General features: G+C 43.2%; 1 protein-coding gene across 1 annotated transcript in view; it reads left to right on the top strand.

The window, feature by feature from the left end:
• The first annotated feature begins 10,460 nt into the window (after window positions 1-10,460).
• PKD2L1 (polycystin 2 like 1, transient receptor potential cation channel) overlaps window positions 10,461-20,985 on the top strand; it is an 82,813-nt gene continuing 72,288 nt past the window's right edge. The window contains exons 1-2 of the mRNA XM_060172264.1: window positions 10,461-10,695; window positions 11,220-11,333. Of these exons, the coding sequence (XP_060028247.1) occupies window positions 10,461-10,695; window positions 11,220-11,333 (349 nt within the window). The remainder of the gene's footprint in view (window positions 10,696-11,219; window positions 11,334-20,985) is intronic.

The following is a 20,985-nucleotide window of genomic DNA, read 5'->3' on the forward strand; positions in this document are numbered from 1 at the left end:
GTGCTCAACCAAGTGCACCACCACCCGGCCCCAGCATGAGAGCTTTTTGCATAATCATTTTGCTGTCTACCCCTACCCCAATTAAATGTATTTTAAAAATTTATTTAAGAAAGGAGACATTAATAAAACTGTAGGATAGGAGGGGTACAACTCCACACAATTCCCACCACCCGATCTCCATATCCCCTGATAACTTTCCCATTCTCTATACCTCTGGGAGTATGGACCCAGGGTCATTGTGGGTTGCAGAAGGTGGAAGGTCTGGCTTCTGTAATTGCTTCCCTGCTGAACATGGGCGTTGATTGGTCAATCCATACTCCCAGTCTGCCTCTCTCTGGGTCTCTGGGGAAGCAGAGCTCCAGGACATATTGGTGGGGTTGTGAGTCTAGGGAAGTCTAGTCAGCATCATGCTGGCATCTGGAACCTGGTGGCTGAAAAGAGAGTTAACATACAAAGCCAAACAAATTGTTGAACAATGATGGACCTAAAGGCTGGAATAGTGCAGATGAAGTGTTGGGGGGTACTCTCTGCAGACTCTTGTGTAGTTCTGTTCTGGGGAATTATGCAGATGCAGTCTTTGCCCTCAGGGTTGGGTGAGAGCACAGTGGTTTGGGCCGGCCACGTGGAGCCAATGGCCGTCCCCCACTATGCACACTACCCTTTCATCACCGAGGTAAAAAAACAGGCAAGGGGGGGGGTGGAAGTAGGAGGGCTTTTTATAGGGCAACCGCCAGGAGTGATGTGTTGGGACAGGGTTGGTTGGGAAAGGCACTTGAGAATACCGTATTAAGTCTCATGGGAAGTGGCAGAGCCTGAGGGCAAAGACTGCATCTGCATAATTCCCCAGCGCTTCTGCTTTTAGGTATATATTTTCCCCTGGTTTATGGACACATGTGAACATATGCTCTGTCTCAGGGGACCTGGTCTATATCTAGGTTTGGGGACTTTATTGGGGAGTGAACCACCTGGAATGGAATTAGGGAATACTATGAAAGGAAAGGTCTCACCTGAGTGATGAAACTGAAGGGTTGTCATTCCACACCTGAAGTCTCTGGACACAGTCTGAAGTGAAGCATGCTGGGGCGGCACTCATTGCGTTGATTAGGTTGTGATCGGCGGATGCAATATTATTTGATATGGATTGAGAGAAGCTTGCAAGGAAGTGGGCCCCACCCTAAGTTTCCAGGACTGGGGGAAATATAGGCTCTGTTGTGGAGTTGTGAGGTTCCTGCTGTCTTAGTGTTCAAGAAGACAATAGGTAATTATTGTTATCATCACATTATTTGGTAATTGGGTTAACTTTGAAAAGTCCCTTTGTGGGGAGTCGGGCAGTAGCGCAGTGGGTTAAGCGCAGGTGGTGCAAAGCACAAGGACCGATGTAAGGATCCCCGTTCAAACCCCCGGCTCCCCACCTGCAGGGGAGTCGCTTCACAGGCAGTGAAGCAGGTTTGCAGGTGTCTGTCTTTCTCTCCCCCTCTCTGTCTTCCCCTCCTCTCTCCAGTTCTCTCTGTTCTATCCAACAACAATGACATCAACAACAACAATCACAAATACAACAATAAAAAGCAACAAGGGCAACAAAAGGGAATAAATAAATAATTTTTTTTTTTAAAAGTCCCTTTGTTAGGGTTTGCTGTATAATACCTAGCATCTTGTATATAGCTGTGCTACCAGTTGCTTCTGTTCTACCTGGTCTAGACTTTTGAGAGTCAACATATCAAAGACTCAGCCTATGTATTAAAAAGCCTCAGTCTGTGTTTTAAAAAGTTCGAGATATATCATCAATTTTTCCCCTCTCATATTAATTAAATAGTGGTTTATATGACTAAACTTTAATAGGAGTGTACACAAACACCATTCCCACCACCAAAAGACTGTGTCCCATTCCAACCAACCCCCTACCCACTGCCCCAGGAAGCTGAATGTCCACCCTCCCCCTCACCACAGGGTTTTTACTTTGGTGCCCTACTCTCAATTTAATCAGATCCTGCTTTTTAGTTTCCCTTTCTGTTCTTCTTTCTCAACTTCTGTTAATGAGTGGGATCATCCCATACTTATCTTTGTCTTTCTGACTTAGCTCACTTAACATAATTCCTTCTAGCTCTGTCCAAGATGGGTCAGATAAGATGGGTTCATTGTTCTTAATAGTCGCATAATATTCCATTGTGTATATATATCACAGCTTTCTTAGCCACTCATCTGTTGTTGGGCACCTGGGTTCCTTCCAAGTTTTAGCTATTATGAATTGTGCTGCTATGAACATAGGTGTACACATATCTTTTTGATTGGGCCTTATGGAATCCTTGGGGTATATATATCCCCAGGAGAGGAATTACTGGGTCATATGGAAGATCTATGTCTAGCACTGTGAGAGTTCTCCAGACTGCTTTCCACAGAGGCTGGACCAATTTACATTCCCACCAGCAGTGCAGAAGGGTTCCTCTCTCCCCACAGACTCTCCAACATTTATTGCTACTTAAATGTATTTTTTATTTGTAGTGCACAACTTGTAAAGATTTCTCTATATAACCTTTCAAAACCTGAAACAATCTCTAAAGAAAAGCAGGTTTCCTTACCAATCCACAGAGAGGTAAACACAGTTTCAAAAGTGATTTGCATAGAACCAGAGTGAATTGCTAAACCAAGAGTTAATTCTGAGGGTTTTGGTTTCAAGTTCAAGCCCCTTGAACTTTGCTGAGGTGGAAAGAGGTAGCCTGAGCCACAGGACTGCTCTTGGATTGGTTGCTTTTCTCAACCTGGTGAATCATCAGAAAAAGTCAAGTGTGGGGATAAGCTTGCTTAAAATTTCTGGACACAAAAGTATCAAGCATCTGACTTGATTACAAACATTGCAATTTCTTGAGTCCAACGTAACATCCTAAAAATGCAAAGTACCTTTTGAGACGTTTCTCAAACTGTGTTGCATAACTTGTGCTCCTAGGGACTTTATGGGTTGATCAACACACATGGTGAGTGTTCAGGACGGGAAGTGGGGTCAGGTGAAGGAGGGGGTCAATGTTGGCCAGGCAGGTGACCTTGAATAAAGCAGCTCTGCCCTTGAGCTTTCAGACATGTGGGGTCTGTCACATGGGGAAACTCCTTTTGTCCCTCCAAACCCCTGCTGAGATTACAGGCCTCCCTGAGAATACAGATCACCTACCCTCTCCCCACTTCTCCAGCTCTGCTTACCACCGCTGTCTCAGTGTTCTCTTTTGCAATCCAGAGTCCTTTTGAAATTGTTTAAAATGCTTGTGGGTGAGAGGCGGCAGCTTCTGTTCTTCCCTCACCAGTTGGTTTCACACAAAAATGGTATTTCCTGGTAGAAGTTCCTTATCCTTTTCAAAGAAAACAAACATCTTTTTTAAAAATTTTTTTATTTATAAAATGGAAATGCTGACAAGGGGGTACAATTCCACACAATTCCCACCACCAGAACTCTGTATCCCATTCCCTCCCCTGATAGTTTCCCTATTCTTTAACCCTCTGGGAGTATGGGCCCAGGGCCATTATAAGGTGCAGAAGTTGGAAAGACTGGCTTCTGTAATTACTTCTCTGCTTAACATGGGCGTTGACAGGTCAATCCATATTCTTAGAGCCTGTCTCTATCTTTGCCTAGTGCGGCAGAGTTCTGAGGAAGCGGGCTCCAGGACACATTAGTAGGGTTGTCTGCCCAGGGAAGTCCGGTTGGCATCATGGTAGCATCTGGAACCTGGTGGCTGAAAAAAAGAGTTAAAGTATAAAGCAGAACAAATTGTTGCCTAATCATGAACCTAAAGGCTGGAATAGTGCAGATGAAGATTTGGGGTCTCCATTTTGGAAATAGCTAGTAGGTCTATTTTAGATGTATTTCAGAGGGCCTATGACATTACTAGATTTTGCCCGAGCCTGACATCTGATAGGCAGGTGGACCCAAGTTATTATCTGGGGAGATGATGTCATGGCTGGAAAAAGGGCTAGAAAGCTGGATCAAGGAAGAAAATAGCTCCCTAATATGGGGGAAATGTATAAATATTGTTGACTGTAAACCCCATTGATTTGATGTGATCTGGGGCCCATATTCAATTTAGGAGCCTATGTGACCTCCGCATCCCTATAGATCTGAGCTCACATTCTGTGGTCATGAGTAGGAACATTCCAAGCTGCCCCAATTTCAGGACCCATCTTCCTCAGGTGGTAGATAGAGTATGTTGTCTAGCCTCCCTTCAGAGGATGGAACATTCTCTACCATTGTTGATCCACACTGAGGACAAGGTCCTATGGGGGCCCACAAAGGGGTCCATTGTGTTGTTCCTGATAGAGATGACTGGTAACAATAGAGAGAGGGATTTATTTGAGGTCTAGGCCCATTATATCGATTTGGGAATCTCAGGACTCTCTGACTAGGACCCCAGATGATGGGGTGGCCTGATAGAGACTAAAGAGTCATCATTAAAATATGCCAGTCTCTTGCCTTTATTCAGCTTTTGCAGTCCTTACTTTGATAAGGTTAGCTTTGGAGTGACTGAGGGAAGTGTAATAGGAAGTAGGTGAGGAAGGTATCTAAGTCTAAGTAGCCACTATTTCATTAGGAACTTTATGGTGTCTTTTTAGGTCTTTCTACTTGCTTGCTGCACATATTGACTCACTGCAAACTATTGTATACTTTTGCTTTCACGTATATATTTTGCCATAATTATGGATACATGTGTACATATGCCCTATATCATGGGACCTTGTCTATATCTAGGTTTTGGGACTTTGTTAGGAAGTGAACCACCCAAAATGGAATTAATGAGTCCTATGAGAAAGGAAAAGTCTCATCCAAGTAATGAGGCTGAAGGGCTGACATTCCACACCTGACATCTCTGGACAGTCTGAAGTGAAGCATGCCAAGGTAGTACTTGTTGCGTTGATTAGGTTGGGATCAGCAGATGGAATATCATTTGGTATGAATTGAGAGAAACATGCAGGAAAGTGAGCCCCTAGAGGTTCCAGGACTGGGGGAAATATAGGCTCTATAGAGGAAGGGGGAGGTTCCTGCTATCTTAGGGTTTAAGAAGGCAATAGGTAGTTATTGCTATAATCACATTATTTAGCAATTGGGTTAACTTTGAAAATCTCATTGTTAGGACTTGCTGTATCATATTACAACATCACCATAATTTATGTCATTTGACATTATTTGTATATAGCCATGTCTTATAGAGTAGCACCACCGGTTGCTTCTGTTCTCCCTGGTCTAAGCTTTTAGGAGAGTCAACATTTCAAAGACTCAGCCTATGGTCTGTACATTAAAAAGTTTGAGACAACAGGGACACAACCACAAAAGAAAACTACAGACCAATATCTCTGATGAACATAGATGTGAAAATATTGAACAAAATTCTAGCCAACCGGATACAGCAATATATCAAAAAGATTGTTCATCATGACCAAGTGGGGTTTATCCCAGGCATGCAAGGTTGGTTTGATATTTGTAAATCAATTAACGTGATCCACCACATCAACAAAAGCAAGACCAAAAACCACATGGTCATATCAATAGATGCAGAGAAAGCCTTTGACAAAAACCAACATCCCTTTATGATCAAAACACTACAAAAAATGGGAATAGATGGAAAATTCCTGAAGATAGTGGAGTCTATATATAGCAAACCTACAGCCAACATCATGCTCAATGGTGAAAAACTGGAAACATTTCCACTCAGATCAGGTACTAGACAGGGCTGCCCACTATCACCATTACTATTCAACATAGTGTTGGAAGTTCTTGCCATAGCAATCAGGCAGGAGCAAGGAATTAAAGGCATACAGATTGGAAGAGAAGAAGTCAAACTCTCCTTATTTGCAGATGACATGATAGTATACATAGAAAAACCTAAAGAATCCAGCAAAAAGCTTTTGGAAATCATCAGGCAATACAGTAAGGTGTCAGAAATTAACATTCAAAAGTCAGTGGCATTCCTCTATGCAAACACTAATTTAAAAGAAATTGAAATCCAGAAATCAATTCCTTTTACTATAGCAACAAAAACAATAAAATATCTAGGAGTAAACCTAACCAAAGAAGTGAAAGACTTGTATACTGAAAATTATGAGTCACTACTCAAAGAAATTGAAAAAGACACAAAGAAGTGGAAAGATATTCCATGTTCATGGGTTGGAAGAATTAACATCATCAAAATGAATATATTACCCAGAGCCATCTACAAATTTAATGCTATCCCCATCAAGATCCCAAGCACATTTTTTAGGAGAATAGAACAAATGCTACAAATGTTTATCTGGAACCAGAAAAGACCTAGAATTGCCAAAACAATCTTGAGAAAAAAGAACAGAACCAGAGGCATCACACTCCCAGATCTCAAACTGTATTATAGGGCCATTGTCATCAAAACTGCTTGGTACTGGAACATGAATAGACACACTGACCAGTGGAATAGAATTGAGAGCCCAGAAATGAGGCCCCACACCTATGGACATCTAATCTTTGACAAAGGGGCCCAGACTATTACATGGGGAAAGCAGAGTCTCTTCAACAAATGGTGTTGGAAACAATGAGTTGAAACATGCAGAAGAATGAAACTGAACCACTATATTACACCAAATACAAAAGTAAATTCCAAGTGGATCAAGGACTTGGATGTTAGGCCACAAACTAGCAAATACTTAGAGGAAAATATTGGCAGAACTCTTTTCTGCATAAATTTTAAAGACATTTTCAATGAAACGAATCCAATTACAAGGAAGACTAAGGCAAGTATAAACCTATGGGACTACATCAAATTAAAAAGCTTCTTCACAGCAAAAGAAACCACTACCCAAACCAAGAGACCCCTCACAGAATGGGAGAAGATCTTTACATGTCATACATCAGATAAGAGTTTAATAACCAACATATATAAAGAGCTTGCCAGACTCAACAACAAGACAACAAATAACCCCATCCAAAAATGGGGGGAGGACTTGGACAGACTATTCACCACAGAAGAGATCCAAAAGGCTGAGAAACATATGAAAAAATGTTCCAAGTCTCTGATTGTCAGATAGATGCAAATCAAGACAACAATGAGATATCACTTCACTCCTGTGAGAATGTCAGACAGCAGAAAAGGTAACAGCAGTAAATGCTGGAGAGGGTGTGGGGTCAAAGGAACCCTCCTGCACTGCTGGTGGGAATGTCAATTGGTCCAACCTCTGTGGAGAACAGTCTGGAGAACTCTCAGAAGGCTAGAAATGGACCTAACCTATGACCCTGCAATTCCTCTCCTGGGGATATATCCTAAGGAACCCAACACAGCCATCCAAAAAGATCTGTGTACACATATGTTCTTGGCAGCACAATTTGTAATAGCCAAAACCTGGAAGCAACCCAGGTGTCCAACAACAGATGAGTGGCTGAGCAAGTTGTGGTCTATATACACAATGGAATACTACTCAGCTGTAAAAAATGGTGACTTCACCGTTTTCAGCCGATCTTGGATGGACCTTGAAAAATTCATGTTAAAAAAAAAAGAAAAAAAGAAAAAAAAGAAAAAAAAGAAAAATTCATGTTAAGTGAAATAAGTCAGAAACAGAAGGATGAATATGGGATGATCTCACTCTCAGGAAGAAGTTGAAAAACAAGACCAGAAAAGAAAACACAAGTAGAACCTGAAATGGAATTGACATATTGCACCCAAGTAAAAGACTCTGGGGTGGGTGAGTGGGTGGGGAGAATACAGGTCCATGAAGGATGATAAATGACATAGTGGGGGTTGTATTATTAAATGGGAAACTGGGGAATGTTATGCATGTACAAACTATTGTATTTACTGTTGAATGTAAGACATTAATTCCCCAATAAAGAAATAAGTTAAAAAATAAAATAAAATAAAAAGTTTGAGACATTTAATAATTTTTCCCCTCTCATATTAATTAAATAGTTATTTTTATGACTACAAGTTAGTAGGAGTGTACATAAACATGATTCCCACCACCAAAAGACTGTGTCCTATCCCATCCTTCCCTCCCTCCCCCCCAGTGCAGAACATCTACCCTCATCCTCCACCCAGAGATTTTTACTTTGGTGCCCTACTCCAAACTCAGTCAAAGCCTATTCCTGTCTTTACCTAGTGGGGTAAAGCTCTGGAGAGGTGAGGTTGTGGGACACATTGGTGAAGTCATCTGCCTATAGAGTTAAGGATGGAATTATAATAGCATCTGCAACTTGGTCTGAAAAGCAGTAAGTTATGAGGCAGGACAAAATGCTTAATTGTTGGTATTCTTCATAATAGTTTGGTCCCCTTCCCCTCCCATCTCTAGTTGATTGTGGTTTAGTCCTGCTAGTTTCGCGGGCCTCTTGTCCCCACCCCAAGGAACCCCAAGAGAGTTCCAGAGTTCGAGAGTTTTTGGCACCGCCGCGGGGGAAGGAGGCAGGAGAGTTTTGTTTGGTAATTAGTTTGGGTTAGTTTATAAATCGTTGTTTCTGAATAAAGAAATACAGCTTCCCTGCCTAGCCGTGTGTCCTCGAGTCTCTGTCTACCGCCGTGACGCTAGCCTGGCCTGCTGGAGCTCCGAATTTTAACAACACTTAATAAATTGGAACCAGAAAGTAGGAATAGAGTAGGTGAAAAGAGGAATTTTAGGGTGGTAAGAAGTTAGGAAGTCAGGCTAGGTGGTAGGTGATGCACCTGGCTAAGCACCCATGTTATAATGCTCAAGGACCCAGGTTCAAGTCCCCTGTTCCCCCACCTGCAGGAGGAAAGCTTTGTGAGTGGTAAAGCAGCGCTGCAGGTCTCTTTCTTTCTCGCTCCCTCTCTCCCCTCTCCCCTCTCAATTTCTGGCTGTCTCTATCAAATAAATAAAGATTATAAAATTTTAAAAAGATTAAAAAATAGAAGCTAGGAAGTCTATTTTAGACGTCCTTGGAGCACCTAATTTTAGTGATTTTTGCCTGAGTTTGATATTAACATAGAGTTAGGCTAAAAATATTGTCTAGGGAGATGGTGTCAGAGCTGAGAATAGGCATAGAAAGCTGGATTAGGGCAGAAAGTAGCTCTTAAACTTGAAGAAAATATATAAATACAGTTAACTGTTCACCACATCAGTCTGATTGGAAAGAAAACAGGTAGCTCTTCATTTGTTTGATAGTCCTTATTTTAATATATATATATATTTAATATTTTATTTAATGCATAGAGACAGAGAGAAAGTGAGAGGTAAGGGGGAGATAATGAGGGAGAGAACAAGAGAGAAACCTGCAGCACTACTTTCCCAATGCAGGTGGAGACTGGGGGTTTGAATCCAGGGCTTTGCAAACTGTAGCAGATGCATTTAACCAGGTTGCCACCACCTGGCCTCAAAATGTATTTGTTTGTTAGAGAGAGAGAGAGAGGGAGAGAGAGAACCAGAGCAATACTCTGACACATGAGATGCTGGAACCAAACCCGAGACTTTAAGCTTCCACATGAGACTCTAATGACTGCACCACCTCCTGGGCCACTAGGAAGCTCTTTTATTTCCATTTCATGCTCATGCTTACAATTCCAGGTTCTTCCCAAAGCAGAACCCTCAGCTGAGCTGCATCTAGATATCCATTCTCCTGAAGGAGTCCCAAGTCATACTCTCCTTGTCCTTGGCACTCTGATCTTTCCTCTCAATTCCTTTGTCCCCCGCCTTTTTATTGGCTTAGGTCATCTGCAGGCACGATGAAAGACCTCAGGGAAAAGGGGCTACAGAAAGGGAGAGACATGGGCTGGCTCCCTGCAAACCTTTATCTACCTTCAGATGTCCTCTTCCTGACACACCTGAAGCAGGGGCTCCTCCTGTCTCTCCCCTTTTCCCCAACTATGGGGTGGAGTGAGGGAACAGAGTCCCTGTCCTTTCTCCCCACTGAGGGACAGCTCAAGGTGAGACATAAGAGAAGCTCCAGATGGCCCTGGCTGAGCCTGGTGCAGGGAGGCGGCGCTTTGTCTCCTCCCTGGCAGTGCTCCTCTCCCCGATCCATGGCGGCCCTTTCAGGAGCTTTTAGTGGAAATGAGCTCAGACCTGCAAAGGATAACCAGCCCCTCTCTGCTCCGAGCTCCTCCCTTGCTTTTATCACCTGTCTGACTCTTCACCGTCTCTCTACTGGGCCCATTTGCCTCTGCTGCCCACCCCCAGTCTCCATATGTTCCTTATATTCCCCTCTCTCCGACCCTCCAGCCCCCCTGCCTGTCAGTGCTGTCCTTCCTCCTTACTTCTTACCCCTGGGACTGGTAGCAGGAGGGGAGAGGGCCCCTGATGGATTGATGGTCACTCCCCACCCCTGCTGACTCCCTCCCCACTCTGGGCTCAGACCTCCCTGCTACAAAAGGCAGGAGGCAGAGGCTGCTGTGCCCAGCTGCTCTCTGACTCTCCCCCCTTTGCCATCTGCTGGCTAGACTGGGCCCTGCCTCTGGTTCTTCTTTCTCTAGGCAAGAGTGGGTACCTGGGTGTCAGGTCCCCTCGCTTCATTCCCCATGGAGGTTGTGGAAAGTTCCGAGGGGCAGGAGCTGCAAAAGCTGGGGAGAGGAGCCTGGGACAACCCAGCTTACAGTGGTTCCCCCTCCCCACATGGGCCACTGAGGATCTGCACCGTCTCTAGTGCTGTGCCCCCCCAGCCCCAGCCCCAGGAGCCTGAAGATGGACCCCCAGAGAAGGCAAGCTGGACCATGGTGTCCAGCTGCTGCCTCCAGATCCGACGTGGCATCAGAGGTACCTGGTGAATGGAGACAGGGTGGAGGGTTACTCAGAGATTGGAGTCTAGAAAAGGGGTTGGCAAATGTTTTTGTGGGGGGACATGACCTGAAGAAGACATAAACTCTGTGTCATGGGGTGGGGTGGGAGGGAGGGTTTGCTATGAATTGTATGTCAGAGCTGCTTGCTATGAACCCAGAGGCCACTCTGGTGGGATCTCAGTTTCACCTAGCATGGTCATCTCTTGGGGGGGGGGGTGGAGGGCATGTGGGAGCTAGTTTGAGGGAGGACATGGATGTGATGATAGATTCTCCCACCAAGAACAAGGACTTTCAAAACCTCCATTCTTCACTTCCCAGTGCTTTCATCCTTGCCACAGGGAGCTTGGTGGTAGAGAGCAGACATGGGTATCATCCCCAGCATCCATATTTGAGTCTGGGGAGGGCATGGAAATGCTGGTGAAGTCCAGGGACCAATGAATAGAGATAGTCAGGAGGAGCACTGCTGTTGGGGTTACTGGGCACCTCTCCAATACCCTTTAGGACTTTGGGGAACAACCCTGACTGAGAACACAGTAGAAAACCGGGAACTTTATGTCAAGACTACTCTGCGGGAGCTTTTGGTGTACATCGTGTTCCTGGTGGACATCTGCCTTCGTGAGTAACACCTGCCATTGTGCACATCTGTCTGTGAGAAGCGTCTGTGTGCCCAACATCTGTGTATTCACTTCTGTGAACAAGTTGGGTCCTGGGATCTTTACGTCACCAGTGAAATTCTATTGCCTCTTCAGCTTCAGATATTTTGCTGAAAAAGAACATTTGTCAGAGGAGAGACCTTGACTTCTCTGAGTTTCAGTTTTCTCATCTTTACTATCTGTATCCAATAATTTGGATGGGGGTAGATAGCATAATGGTTATGCAAAGAGGCTCTTATGTCTGAGGCTCAGAAGTCCCAGGTCCAATCCCCCACACCACTATAAGCCAGAACTAAGCAGTGCTCTGGTTAAAAAAAAATGTGGGGGTCAGGTGGTAGCTCAGCGTGTTAAGCGCACATGGGCAAAGCGCAAGGATAGACTTAAGGATCCCTGTTCAAACTCTCAGCTCCCTACCTGCAGTGGGGGAGTCACCTCACAAGCAGTAAAGCAGGTCTGCAGGTGTCTTTCTCTCCCCCCTCTGTCTCCCTTTCTATTTCAATGTCTCTCTGTCCTATCCAACAACCATATCAATGGCAACAATAACAATAATGACAATAACAAGGGCAACAAAATGGGAAAAAATGGCCTCCAGGAGCAGTGGATTCATGGTGCAGGCACCGAGCCCCAGAAATAACCCTGGTGGCGAGATATATATATATCGCCACCACCACCATATGTACCACCATATGTACCACCAGATGTACACCAGATATGTGACCATCACCCAGCCTCTATATTTGTTTATTGTATGCATTTGTTTTTATGTAAATCGTATTAGAAAGATATATTTTAAGAGGTACAAGGCAGGATCTGGCATATGAAATTTGGAGCATGATTCTTAGTTGAGATACCAACCAACCATCATTTCCAGAATCTGGGTTCTCAGGGCTGGTAGGAACAAAGCAAGGGGTAACACAGGGTGAATTTCTGTCTATTGCCGCAGATCCAGGGCCTCAGGTGGGAAGGAGGGGCTCAGGGGTGTTTGGAAATCTAGTGTCCGATGGTGAAGAAGGAGGATGGCTAGGTAGAGGATGAGATGCACTGACATCTATCATGGGGAAATGTGGAGCAACTCTGTACATCAACATTTCCTCAATAACATGATATTGAAGTGGGAAAAAAATTCAACAAAGTTAGACACAAAATTTGTTCCTCATTCACTTATAGTGGTCACCCATACTGACCACAATTCTTTCCCCTTATGTTTTATTCTAGCAACTGTGTGAATTTAGACATGAGGGTTATTTGGAATTTCATCTGGCTAAAATAGGTTTTTGTTTGTTTGTTTTTGTTTTGTGTTTTTACCAGGGCACTGTTCAGCACTGGCTTATGGTGATGGGGGGGGGCGGTTTAAACCTTGGACTTTAGAGACTCAGGTATCAGAGTCTCTTTGCATAACCATTATGCTATCTACCCTCTGCCTGTTTTTGTTTGTTTGATTGTTTGTTTTATTTTTCCTCCAGAGTTATTTCTGGGGCTCAGGCCTGTACTACGAATCCACTACTCCTGGAGACCTTTTTTTCCCATTTTGTTGCCCTTGTTGTTTATCATTGTTGTTGTTGTTATTATTGTCATTGTTATTGGATAGGACAGAGAGAAATGGAGAGAGGAGGGGAAGACAGAGAGGGGGAGAGAAAGATAGACACCTGCAGACCTACTTCACCTGTGAAGTGACCCCCCTGTAGGTGGGGAATGGGGGGCTCAAATTGGGATCCTTATGCTGGTCCTTGTACTCTGCACAGTGTGCACTTAACCCACTGTGCTACAGCCCAACCCTGCACCCCCCTTTTTTTTTTTTTGCCTCCAGGGTTATCACTGGGTAAGTCAGTGCCTGCACTATGAATCCACTGTTCCTGGAGACCATTTTCCCCATTTTGTTGCCCTTGTTGTAGTTGTTATAGGTATTGTTTTTATAGCTGTTGTTGTTGTTGGATAGTACAGACAGAAATTGAGAGAGGAGGGGAAGACAGAGAGGAGGAGAGAAAGACAGACACCTGCAGACCTGCTTGTGAAGCAAAAGCCCCCCCTGCAGGTGGGGAGTGGGGGGGGGCTTGCGTTTTGTGCCTTTTTTTTTAACCTATATTTTAAATGCAAGCAGTGGAGGTGAAGCATCAATCATCTCTTAATACCCATGTCAGTTATGTAGCCCTTCAAACCTTACAAAGACTTTTCACACCTATTATCTCACTTGACTCTGAGAGTAATCCTATAACAGATACATATTATTATCCCCATTCTCTAGATTAGGATGTGGATATTATTGCCCTGATGACTAGTTTAGGAATCATCACCAGTAATTCGGAAGGTTTCTGATGGGTGGAGTGAGTCCTATAATACGCTGGCAGAGAAAGTACTGGAGAACGATCTTCCTGCCTCCACCCTGCCCCTCCCATTATCATGGTATTTGTGAAAGGGTTTCCAGCTCTTTGTCTTCTTGGCAGGATGGCTATGCCTTTTGTTGATGGAGGGAACATTGAAGGTCTTTGTGTGGAAACAATATCTGTTTGTTTTAGGAGACAGAATTGTTATCTCTAAGGTGCACCTGGAACTGGTCTATATAGGAGCGGATCTGAGCCAGGACAAGGCTGGGTCTGGTCACCATGAAGTTGGGGAGAAGGCAGAGAGCCTTAGCCTTAGGTGACTGTGGTTACATGTCAGTTAATGCTAATTGAATGCTCTTGATCCATCTATCACTGGCTGTAAAGAAAAATCTCTCTATGTTCACTCTGCTTCCTTGCAGTGAATTTCAAAACTGTATCTGGAGATTGGTGGTTCTTGAATTATCGGGAGAGACTGAAGTAAATTTGAAGATTAGGAAGATGTTATTAATAATTGAGATATAATCAATGTACGATATTGTCTCAGTCTTATGAGTAAAGCATAATGACTTGGTACATGTATATACTGCAAAATGACTGCAATAAGTTTGGTTAACATCCATCACCCCACTTAGTTGTTACAAGTTTTTTTTTTCTTTGTGATAAGAGCTTTCTAGGATTGACTTTCTTAGTACCTTTCAAATTTGCAACATAGTATTGATAACTATAGCTAGTATACTGTTGGCTCCATCTCTAGGATTTATTTTTTTTAACTAATTAATCAATTCTTATTATTTTACCAGAGCACTGCTCAGCTCTGGGTTACGGTGGGGCAGGGGACTGAACCTGTGACTTCAGAGGGTTTATTTATTTTATGACTGAAAGTATATACCATTTGACCTCTCTTCCCCATCCTCATATACATATACTCTTCCTTTTCACATTCATCTATCAATAGGCATGTAGGTTGTTTCCATGCACTGGCTGTTGTAAACAGTGTTTCAGTGAACAAACATCTTTTCAAGATAGTGATTTCATATTATTTGGATAATTTTTTTTGTCTCCAGGCTTATCACCAAGGCTCGGTGCCTGCACTGCAAATCCACTGCTCCTGGTAGCCATCTTTTTCCCGTTGTTGTTGCTATTATTGCTGTTGTTGGATAGGACAGAAACCAATTGAGAGAGGAGGGGAAGACAGACATCTGCAGACCTACTTCACCACTTGCGAAGTCGAACCTCCCACCTCAGCCCCTACAGGTGGGGAGCTGGGAGCTGGAACCCGGATCCTTGAGCTTCACACCATGTGTGCTTAACCCAGTGTGCTATTGCCTGGGCCCCTGATAAATACTTTCTTTTTCTTTCTTTTTTTTTTGCCTCCAGGGTTATTGTTGGGGCTCAGTGCCTGCACCATGAATCCACTGCTCTTAGAGGCCATTTTTCCCCCTTTTGTTGCCCTTGTTGTTGTAGCCTTGTTGTGGTTATTATTGTTGATGTTGTTTGTTGTTGGATAGGACAGAGAGAAATCGAGAGAAGAGGGGAAGACAGAGGGGGAGAGAAAGATAGACACCTGCAGACCTGCTTCACTGCCTGTGAAGCGACTCCCCCGCAGGTGGGGAGCCAGAAGCTCAAACCCAGATCCTTACACCAGTCCTTGCGCTTTGCTTAACCCGCTGTGCTACCGCCCGACCTCTGATAAATACTTTTTTAAAATTTCTTTATTGGGGAGTTCATGTTTTACATTCAACAGTAAATACAATAGTTTGTACATGCATAATATTCCCCAGTTTGCCATATAACAATACAACCCCCACTAGGTCCTCTGTCATCCTTATATTCTCACCACCCATCCACCCTCACCCTAGAGTCTTTTACTTTGGTGCGATACGCCAATTCCATTTCAGGTTCTACTTGTTTTTTTTTTTTTTTTTTCTGATCTTGTTTTTCAACTTCTGCCTGAGAGTGAGATGATCCCATATTCATCCTTCTGTTTCTGACTTATTTCACTTAACATGAATTTTTCAAGGTCCATCCAAGATTAGCTGAAAACGGTGAAGTCACCATTTTTTACAGCTGAGTAGTATTCCATTGTGTATATAGACCACAACTTGCTCAGCCACTCATCTGTTGTTGGACACCTGGGTTGCTTCCAGGTTTTGGCTATTACAAATTGTGCTGCCAAGAACATATGTGTACACAGATCTTTTTGGATGGCTGTGTTGGGTTCCTTAGGATATATCCCCAGGAGAGGAATTGCAGGGTCATAGGTTAGGTCCATTTCTAGCCTTCTGAGAGTTCTCCAGACTGTTCTCCACAGAGGTTGGACCAATTGACATTCCCACCAGCAGTGCAGGAGGGTTCCTTTGACCCCACACCCTCTCCAGCATTTACTGCTGTTACCTTTTCTGATGTATGACATTCTCACAGGAGTGAAGTGATATCTCATTGTTGTCTTGATTTGCATCTCTCTGACAATCAGAAACTTGGAGCATTTTTTCATATGTTTCTCAGCCTTTTGGATCTCTTCTGTGGTGAATAGTCTGTCCATGTCCTCCCCCCATTTTTGGATGGGGTTATTTGTTGTCTTGTTGTTGAGTCTGGCAAGCTCTTTATATGTGTTGGTTATTAAACTCTTGTCTGATGTATGGCATGTAAAGATCTTCTCCCATTCTGTGAGGGGTCTCTTGGTTTGGGTAGTGGTTTCTTTTGCTGTGAAGAAGCTTTTTAATCTGATGTAGTCCCATAGGTTTATGCTTGCCTTAGTCTTCTTTGTAATTGGATTCATTTCATTGAAGATGTCTTTAAACTTTATGCAGAAAAGAGTTCTGCCAATATTTTCCTCTAAGTATTTGCTAGTTTGTGGTCTAACATCCAAGTCCTTGATCCACTTGGAATTTACTTTTGTATTTGGTGAAATACAGTGGTTCAGTTTCATTCTTCTGCATGTTTCAACCCATTGTTTCCAACACCATTTGTTGAAGAGACTCTGCTTTCCCCCCTTAATAGTCTGGGCCCCTTTGTCAAAGATTAGATGTCCATAGGTGTGGGGGCTGATAAATACTTTTTTTAAGGAGAGTTTGTCTACACAGCTTCCTTTCCTTATCTCTGATGACAGGGATTTCTCTCTATCTCTGTGAAGGAGGCATACCTTGCACATACAGATGTGTTTCTTGATTTGGGAGTAACAAAGAAACCCCTGAATTTACTTGTTATTTATTATTTCTCTTTTCTTTTTACCAGAGAACATTGCTCAGCTGTATTGGTGGTGCTGGGGATTTCACCTTGGACCTCTTGCATATAAGTCCTTTGTACAACTACTGTGCCATCTCCCTAGTGACTTTTTTTAGTTGGAAAACACCAGTATACTCTTTTCACACATCTTTGGTCAGCCTGATCTGAGACCTGAAAATATCAAATGATGATAATGTCTGCCTTTTTGAGATTGGCAGAAAGCAAATAAAGTACTTAATACAGTGCTTGGCACAATGCAGTGCCTGGACTTTCAGTACATATCAGTTGTTATTCCACATCAAGATGTAAATATAAAAATACTGAAATACTATGTATAACCCACTGAATGTCTGAGTTCTGTTCAAAAGCACCGGAATAATGCTTCTCAAGGATCAGAAAGACTAGATCTCTGGAAGCCATAGCTAGGGATTAAGAATGGCCATGGAGAAGCACCATGGACAGCATCCTTAGAGTTCATGGATGCTGGAACAGTGTTTTGGAACAGTGTTACTCTCTCTCTCTCTTTCTCTCTCTCTCTTTCTTTCTCTTCTTTCTGTTTCTTCCTATCTCCTCTGCTGCCATCTGTTTACCCCCTAGTATACAGAATTAAAAACTGGGCCAGTGAGACTGCTCAGCAGCAGTATCCATGCACAAGGCTCACAGTCCATTCCCTGGTGGCACATAAAAAAAATAAGATTGACCATGGAATGGTCCATGCTTCTCCTAACATGCACAGTTCCTTATGGCCCAAAGCTACAAAGTTCTTCTAGTACTAGAGTGAGGGAGCTCAACTAGTTCAGCCTTAACAATACAGAGTTGGGCTCCACTAGAAGGTTTTGGTTTATAGACATTGAGTCAGAATTTCCTCATATCCTAGAATTCCCAGTGTCTGGATCATGGTTGCAGCCCTGATGCTGCTAGACATACCCTGTTTTGCAAAAATCAAACGACAACCTGTCATTTAGTTTTCTCCTGTGTGGGACTATCACTGGTGTCTATTAATACAGTGGTATACTTAAATGCCAGTTCTTAGGAGAAAGTAAAGATTTTTTTTCCCCTCTCTTGCCCTCTCTTTCTCATTAGTAAATAAAATTTTTTAAAGAATTCAGTGTCCCAAGAGGTGATGTCTCATGCCTTCTGTGTGTGAAGTCCTGCTTACAATCCCAGCACTACATGGAGTTCCAGAGATAGATATGAGTGTAACTATTGATAGTGGAGTGGCCATTTGGACACCATCTCTCTTTCTTTCTTCCTCTCTCTGTCTTAGTTATAATCCCAGCACTAAATTGAAGAAGAAAAGAGGCTAGATGGGGGAGATTAAAAAAAGGGGGGGGGAGTCAGGCAGTAGCGCAGCGGGTTAAGCACACTTGGTGTAAAGCGCAAGGACCGGCATAAGGATCCCAGTTCAAGCCCCCAGCTCCTCACCTGCAAGAGAGTCGCTTCACAGGCGGTGAAGCAGGTCTGCAGGTGTCTATCTTTCTTTCCCCCTCTCTGTTTTACCCCCCCTCTCCATTTCGACGACATCAACATCAACAACAATAACTAAAACAACAAGGGTAACAAAAAGGGAAAATAAATACATATTTAAAAAAGGAGGAGGAAGAGAGGAGAGAGAGGAGAAAGGGTAAAGAAAGAAGAATGGGAGCAGGAGGAAATATATATATTTAAATAACCAAACAACACTTGAAACTAATAAAGAAAAGGAGAAAGCACTAGTTGATGGAATCTAGTTAGCCTAGAGTTTTGAGACTGGTAGAAGTGGCCAGAGAAATGACATGTACCTTGCCCCAGCCAGCAGGGCAGTGAACAGGGGCTAGGAACCCACGAAACCTGGAATGAAAGGGACAGGAGACACAAGAAATGACAGCAAGACAGGACTCTGATCAAGCTGCAAAATTTTATTGTGTTCATAGGCATTTTAAGGCTTTGGGGAAGGGGGAGCATAGGGGGAAGGGGATGGCAGAGATCGCGGTGGAGGGTCCCTTGCAACTATTTCTGTTAAACTATAACTATATGGTATGTCACTATAACTATATGGTATGTCACTTAGTTTCTGTCAAACATCTTTCCTATGGGAATTAGAAACTTATCTCAAGGGCTTCTGTTGATTCAAGGCTTAGCTTCTATCAAACAGAGAAATGGCTTCTGGTAGTACCTCATTTTTATAAGGCTTGACTCCCAAGTTCTTTTTTTTAAATTTATTTATTTATTCCCTTTTGTTGCCTTGTTGTTTTATTGTTGTAGTTGTTGGATAGGAGAGAGAGAAATTGAGAGAGGAGGGGAAGACAGAGAGGGGGAGAGAAAGACACCTGCAGACCTGCTTCACAGCTTATGAAGCGACTTCTCTGCAGGTGGGGAGCCGGGGGCTTGAACCGGGATCCTTAAACGGGTCCTTGCGGTTTGCGTCACTTGTGCTTAACCCGCTGCACTACCATCCGACTCCTATGACTCCAAGTTCTGACTTTGCTTCTTACTAGTTGAATGGGTGTTAGCAGATCATATAAACCCTGAACTTCATGATTCTTAGGGAACTGCACATCATTGTCTGACAAGTTAGAAGACATTACATGGGAATACTCTTTGAAAACTATGAATTATGGCACACAGATAAGGGCTTATGACTATATTGATCATAATCTGTGCTGCTGGGTTTCTGGGTAGGATGTTAAGTTCAGGCAGCATCTCAGAAGTGGGTTTAGTTTCAAGTTCCATAAATAAGGCTTAAGGCAGGACCCAGGAAATAGCTCTCCTTACAGAGAGCACACTTTACAATACACAGACGCTCAGGTTTGAGTCCCTGACAACACTTGGAAATTGTGTACAATAACCTGTGTTGTCTTGTTCTGTCGCTCTCCCTCTCTGTATCTCTTTCTTCTTCCTTTACATCTGATATATTGAAAGGCAAGTCAGTTAGATGCAAAATAAAAAAAGAAGACAGAGAAGGAGGGTGAGGAGAAGGAAGAAAAAAGGGGGGGGGGCGCAAAACAGAGGTATAAGGTAACTGGTTCTCAAAGGTGTGCTCCAGGGAAATCCTTCCAGTGGTTGTAACATCTGACTTTGTCCAACTACACATTTGCGAGTTCTCATGTTTTCTCCATACACTTCACTCTTAACAACATACAGTAGCAAACTGAGCATTTGATTGTTTTGAAGTAAACAATTTCATAAATATTTCAATTTTCTTTGCTTTGAACTCCAATGAAGTTTTTAAAAAATAGTTCTGTGCTGATGAATATAATTGAAACGAATGAAAGTATTTGGATTCCCTGAATAATCTTTAGGAGTAGTGGGGGGTGGGGAGTGGGAGTGGGGAGGGGATCTCCAGGAAAAAATGTTGGAGAGCCATTGGCTTAGAGAATGGATTTGAGGTGGTCCAGGAGGTGGCACAGTGGATAAAGCACTGGACTCAAGCTTGAGATGTTGAGTTCAATCCCTGGCAGCACATGTGTCAGAGTAATGTCTAGTCCTTTCTCTCTTTCTATCTTTCTCATTAATAAATAAATAAAATCTTAAAGAGAGAATGAATGAGTTTGAGGTGGTCAGAGTAGATTATTATTAATTTTTAATGCATTTATTTACTTATTTACGAGACACAGAGAGCAGAACACTGCTCAGCTCTGGGTTATGGTAGTGCTGGGGGTTGAACTCGGGACTTCATAGCCTCAGGCACAAAAGTCTTGTGCAGAACCATTATGTTGTCTCCCCAGCCCCCAGCTCAAATTATTTTAGTCTGGAGGAAAAGAACCTATGAGACTGTGAGAGTTTATTAGCAAAAGTGATCCTGTACATTCACATTTATTCATTACAGATTTACATCTTCCTGGATGTCAGATCCTAGACTTTGAAATATATGAGATGCATCCTCTGCCTTAAGGAGCAAAGGAGGCCAGAGAGCTGATCATTACTAAGTAGCATCTGGTGTGAATGCTGGGATGGAAGTGTGCTCTTGGGGCCATAGCAAGATGGTGGGTACAAAATGGCCAGAGACCCAGAAACTCCTGCAGATCCCAGAGACAAGCAACCATTCAGGTCTTAGGAGGCCCAAAGTCATCGCCAAGGAGGCCTTAA

Source organism: Erinaceus europaeus, chromosome 14, assembly GCF_950295315.1.
Source record: "Erinaceus europaeus chromosome 14, mEriEur2.1, whole genome shotgun sequence".
Taxonomy (NCBI): Eukaryota; Metazoa; Chordata; class Mammalia; order Eulipotyphla; family Erinaceidae; genus Erinaceus; species Erinaceus europaeus.